The sequence below is a fragment of the Lethenteron reissneri genome, chromosome 54 (genome assembly GCF_015708825.2).
Source record: "Lethenteron reissneri isolate LAM-NWPU_2019-01 chromosome 54, ASM1570882v1, whole genome shotgun sequence".
NCBI classification, from domain to species: Eukaryota; Metazoa; Chordata; class Hyperoartia; order Petromyzontiformes; family Petromyzontidae; genus Lethenteron; species Lethenteron reissneri.
In genome coordinates, this window is record NC_083832.1 from 9,019,424 (window position 1) to 9,025,671 (window position 6,248).

At 44.6% G+C, this 6,248-nt stretch overlaps 1 protein-coding gene across 2 annotated transcripts in view; it reads left to right on the top strand.

Annotated features, from left to right (window-relative positions):
- LOC133356443 (protein Wnt-7b-like) overlaps nt 1-5,836 on the top strand; it is a 33,057-nt gene extending 27,221 nt beyond the window's left edge. For both annotated transcript variants that reach the window (XM_061573973.1, XM_061573974.1), the window contains exon 4: nt 1,623-5,836. In XM_061573973.1, the coding sequence (XP_061429957.1) occupies nt 1,623-2,102 (480 nt within the window). In that variant the 3' untranslated portion in view covers nt 2,103-5,836. The remainder of the gene's footprint in view (nt 1-1,622) is intronic.
- The last annotated feature ends 412 nt before the right edge of the window (nt 5,837-6,248 follow it).

The following is a 6,248-nucleotide window of genomic DNA, read 5'->3' on the forward strand; positions in this document are numbered from 1 at the left end:
GTTTTTTTTTAAACCCCACCTGGTTGCACAGCTCCCCGCCCGCCCTTTGGTGCCCCTCCCGAGAGCGCGAGAGAGAAAATATTTAAGCCCGCGGACAATAAATACCAAGGCAGGTTTTCACAAGAGCGTGTCATTGTGCGTTTGTCGTAATGGTGTTATGGCAAAAATTAACCCACTTGCCACGAAAGCCCGCAAAGGATGCACGCTTTGTTTTGTAAAATGACCCTCGAAGTGAGAGACGCTCCGTCACGGAGCGATCCTCTTGCGACGGCATCGTAAGTGGCCGCTTTAAAACCACAGTCGCGTTAGGTGGCCGTGCGTTCTTGTGAAACACTTTAAAATGCTGAACTTTACACGATTTGAGTTTTTTTTTACCAAATGCCTTAGTTTGATTCACAGTGTTTTGCAATTGACGCAAATTTATATATCAGCTATATCGTCTCCGGTAATCATTGCAATGAGTTAGAGGGATATTGCTGTTGAATTTAAAACATTAATACCGACAACAAAGAGGTTACTACATTCATGTCGTCTGTGGCAATATTTTGAGAGCATCATTATTTTTTATTCTTTGGAACCAGATTAATGAAAGCAAAAACCGACCTATTTTGTGATATCGTTCAGCTTCATTGGAAATGTATCAAGTCTGTGTTAGATGTCATAGAGAAGCATAGACGTGGAATATATTTGGGGTGTGCATGTTCTCCCAGTGAGTGGGTGGATTTTTCTCCGGGTTCTCTGGTTTTTCCCTCCAGATTTAGAATCACCGTGCGTTTAGAGTTTGTCGCTGCTCTAAATGTCCAGATGCTAATCCACTTATGTAACAATTCATTGCGCTATCATTTGTGATAGCCCAATGAATTGTTATATAGATCAATGGTCCTTACCTAGTCAAATAACATCTTTTTAAAATAGTTTATAGTGTCCGGGCCGTGCTGCATGCTGTTTGGCACGATGTCTGGCGGTTCGCCTCGCGTTCTGGGAACCAAATTCAGCGGTGATGTGTGAATGGACGGACGAAGAGAGCTCGTGCATTAACACTGATGATGAACGCTTGTGTTGCAATCGAAACGTCGTAGTTTTTCGTTATTTTCTTTGAACCTATCTACGTGACTTTACCAAAAGACACAAAGAATACTAAACATAGCTTTACAGATAATAACAAACTGTATTAATCTGGAATTGCATATATTCAGCATTCATATACAACTACCGAAACTCCGATTCATCACGAATACGAAATAAGTTCAACATACATACAACGTTTCCATTCTAATTCATACGATGTTCCAATACTAGCAATGAATCCCCATGCTGTTTCAGTTTTTAGGGGTTAATTTAACCTTACTTCACCATGCCGGTTAGTGCAGGTTGGTAAAGGCAGCTCTTGTTAGCTATAGCCAGGAATCAAACTCAGTCTTGCATTGGTGTAAGCGGTAAAACCCAATGGCCCAGTGCAAGGATGCAGTCGGCACACAACTTGTGTTTGAACACGCTTCGCTCTTCACGCTCTGCCATAACCCGCCTTCTGCCGGCAGCACGGAGCCCAGTGGCGGCACGCATATTTCTTGTGGCGCTTGTTCGCAGAGGTTCCTTATCGCCATTTCCACTCCACCGACCAGGTGCTGGAGGAGAAAATGAAGCTGGAGTGTAAGTGCCACGGCGTGTCGGGCTCGTGCACCACCAAGACGTGCTGGACCACGCTGCCCAAGTTCCGCGAGGTGGGCTACGCGCTCAAGGACAAGTACGAGCACACGGTGCACGTGGAGCCGGTGAGCGGCAGCCGTTACCTGCGGCCGATGTTCCTCAAGGTGAAGAAGTCGCGCTCGTACCGCAAGCCGCTCGACACGGAGCTCGTGTTCATCGAGCGCTCGCCCAACTACTGCGAGGAGGACCCGGCTACGGGCAGCGCGGGGACACGCGGTCGCCTGTGTAACCGCACGTCGCCGCACGCTGACGGCTGCGACCTTCTGTGCTGCGGCCGCGGCTACAACACGCACCAGTACACGCGCGCGTGGCAGTGCAACTGCAAGTTCCACTGGTGCTGCTACGTGCGCTGCAGCACGTGCAGCGAGAGGACAGAGGAGTACACGTGCAAGTGACGGAGGCGGTTGGTCGGTGATGCCCTCTTGAAATGATGGGGCGAGGGAGGGCAGTTTGATTTGTGTTTGTTTCGGTTTTTATTGCCGGCGTTAAGTATTGAGCTCGTTTGATTTTACGTTTTTGTTTCTTGTGGTGGTGTTGTTTTTGTCGGCGTTCTTTTTGACAGTTTTTTATTTTTACTTTTAGTTTATTTTAATTTTAAATGATTATAACGCGGGGTGAAATGGAAGTGTAATTTCCATGGCACGCGATTCGTGAGACGGTGGATTTCAATAATGACAGATCCCATCGCCGTGTGCTTGAAGTGCCGATTGAGAGTGGGAAGGATTAATTGAGGACCGTGGAAGCAAATTTCGTTTCGCGAAAGAGGGGCAAAGTTTTAACCTCAACAGTTTAATTACTTCTGAAAATCCATTTACATTCAGAAGTAAAGTTAAACAAAAATGAAGTTAAACATGCTGTTGCTGCAAAGCATACTTACTTAACCTTTGCATGCAGTATATAAACATGAAATAACTTTTAAAATTGAATTATATTTTTACATTAATTTTAACAAGTCTCCGCGAATAAGGTAAAAAAAAACTTACTTTGGAGTATTGTACTTTAAGTATAATTATTTTTGTTTAAATTTTCAGATTGAAATGAATCAATATATTATTGTTGCGAGAAATTAACAAACTTAAGAAAAAAAGTTAAAATAATAGCAGCAATATACAGGGGAGTGGGTGGAGAGCTCAATTGCTCTCCGAGTGTCTTGTTAAGACCTTTTCATAGACGATGTGTGAAGACCTTGGTCGTAACGTGTAGCACTGACAAACAGAAAACAATCCAAGCTATGTGCAGTCTGTGCGTTTGCCGGTTCTCTGTGATGATTTGTGAGGGAGGGGGGGAGGGGGGAAATCAGTGAATTTGAATCCTAAACACACAACGCCGGCTTTTTTTTCGTTTCCATACAGCTGATGCCGCAGAATATCTTGTTGCGTATCAACTTTTGAATGTGTTCCTCGTAACTAATTTATAGAGGTTTGGCATAAAAAAAAAACCGCGAGACTAAACGTTGACGGTTACACGTGGACTCGTGGAGAATATTTGCTTCCGTTTAGCATTTTAGGCAAAAGTACATTTCTCTACCTTTTATTTATTTTTATTTTGTACGGACTTACTATTAAACTGTAGGGAAGTCTTGCTTAGCAATGCATTTATTTGTATATTTTGCAAGAGAGTATTTTTATATGAATATTTTATTTATATTGCTGTGTTTTCTTTTTTTGTAAATGTAACTGCTGAGAGGAAAAGTTTAGATTAAAGCTTTCGTGACTGCAGGGATTCATCTTCTTGGTTCTGTCGGTAAAGTCACGTAGAAGGGAATTAGGTGAAGACCAGGTCTGTCTCCCCGACAGACCTGGTCTTTTCCTGAGGACAGCTGCTTGCGTTGTGGCCGAAACGTCGTGAGAATTATTTTATCATGTTTTATTTTTATTATTGTATTACTTCCCTTCTACGTAACTTTACCGAAAGAACCAAGAAAGGGGAAAAGTTTATTTGGAACACTGACAGATTCATTGTTTAAGTTGCGGTACACGGTGTCCTCTCTCGACGCTTGCATAGTAACTGAACTGCACTAATTGTGAAGAAACACTGCAATAATTTGACACGACAGTCTTGGCCACTTACAAGGGAATTGACGATGAGTGGTCTACCCCCACGGAAGTGCGGATTGATTTGCACGCCGGATTTTCAATCGAAAGGTCGCCGGTGTGATCCCATCTTCCAGCGCGGTAGTTGAAACTCAAATCACACCCCCCTCCCCCTCCACCACCAACCTTTGTCCACCTGGCGATGTAAATGAGAACACCTGAGGTCAACACGTGGCGGTGGGGTCAAGTCTGGGGACGTCCACCTCTTCCAACACGTCTGGTCAACGTGGAAAGGTGGACCCAAGTCCCCTTTAGAGTCTGTGCGAGCGGAGGGCTTTGCGTCGGCGGTGGCGTGAGCGAGCATTTGCAGGGGCTGCACCTTTGCCCACATTTACGCAGCCTGCCCCACGAAATCGTTTCAGTTCCTTTGATTCAGAACCAGTTGAATGTGACATACAAGATCGATGTTATACGAATATGTAATACACTCCATGATTGACACGACATCACGAGGCTTTCATCCAGCAGCGGATTAAGAAAAACGCCTGTGAATGAGAATTAGTATGATCATTATAATTGTTACCCATAACAAACAGCGCGTAGAATTGTCATACCGTATATTTCGAGCGTAATTAAAAATGTGATTTTTTTCTTCTTCAAATCACGGCCACGAAGCCAAACAATCGTTGACGTTGACAGCAGAGCGAGTGGCTCATCTTGGTCACAGTGAGCGGCCTAAGGCCCCTTCGCTTAGCAGCTACAATGAGGGCGATTGGTGGGCACGAGGTTTGTACAATCGGATCAGCCGGGCAGTGGACAGCACACCGAATGGGGGGTGGGGGGGGGAACACCAAAGGTGAATTGTGTAGCGAACACAATAAGTAAGGCTGCAAGCAAGCAGGGGTTGGCCAACATTTTCAAAACTGGAGGGGAAGAATAGATGACGAATCCTGAAACGCCTTCATAACAAAACAAAAAAAGGCAGGGTATACAGACTGACGGTTGAAAACCTGTGGTAGAACAAATTCAGTTATTTTGCGTTTGTCTCTTTTTTTTTTGTCTAAGCACTATAGTTGTGGGAGTGCACGAAAATGTGGTCATATTGTCTGCCAGGCATGCGACACGTAGTCATGGGGTGGGTGGGTTTGTCCTGCGGTTTATTTTATATTTTGTTTCTCACGAAAGCACGGTTTGGGCTCACGCGTGTGTACAAGCGGTGCGTTTCGGGACTTCAACGGCCACGGGACAGAAGCCCAAAAAGCGGCGGCTGCGGTGGTGGTGGCAGGCGGGGGGCGTGCACCGTCTTCGGGATTGCACGGTGTTCGACGCTACCGTAGTCTCGTTGTTACAATGAGTGAGCACCCCCCCCCCCCGCCCGCCTTACACACCCTGGAATTGTCACGCGAACGCCAAGGCAGGATGGGCGCAGTGCGTTTCGCCAGCCTGCGTGCCCACGTGCCCGCGTCGCTGTCGGCGTACGAAACAATTTTTGCCTACGCGCACAAACCTCCGCAGAGAATAAATGGCCATCACTGCATTTTTTCGGGTCTGCTTTTGTCCACGTTAAAAACAAAAAAACGATGAGCGTGATTGTCTTGAAAAGGGTTAACCTGGCTGTCGACCCGTGTTGTACGTTGTGATGATGCGTTGGCTGCTCTGAGAGTTCGCAGTAAGACGAGTGTTTTTTTCTTTTCTTAAATGTAAATTCCCCAGATTTAAAATGAATATTCAATTTCTAATCAGTGGCCTGCTAACGGGTAATAACAGTAATACAGTTATAATAATACGAATGTCTGTTTTGCCACTTAAAAATAAAGTAAACCATACAATCCACCACAACAGCAAGTCATAACTTTTGTGCTTTGTTTTCCGTACTGAGGCTCCGTGGAATTTGCGTGGTGAGCAGCAAATGGGCACTCGCCCTGCTTATGACTCTGAAATTTAAAACCAGTCCAGCATTTACCTGCTTAAATTGTGGCGTAAAACAATTGTTCCATACGCTGATAGGCAAATGGAGAAAAAAAATACTTAATTTATTATATTTTCGTGGTGAAACAGATTTGTAAATTATTCTGGTAACCAAAATATGACATGACAGAAATTCCACATTATGACGATTCCATTCAAGGATTCGTTCTTTATAGAACTATTAAAAATATATACTTATTTAATTTTACCAGGCAAGACCCACTGAGCTATGCATCTCTCTTTGATAGGCGACCTGGCCACAAATGATACCTCAACGAATTAGCGTAACACGTGGATGCTTAAAGCAGCCAAATACTCTTAAAAACATGTAGATTCTAAATGTGGAAATACAAAACGGAGAACCCAGAGAAAATTCCACCAGACCACGGGAGAGAAGAATACAACTCCAAATGTACAAGGGTCAGAGTCTGCTGGATCGGACTAACGACCTCCTGCATACCAGGCGATGGAATTAACATCTTAACACCATGGCGCCCCTATATAATTGCGTGAATTGTATTGCATCAAAGGGTGATTGAA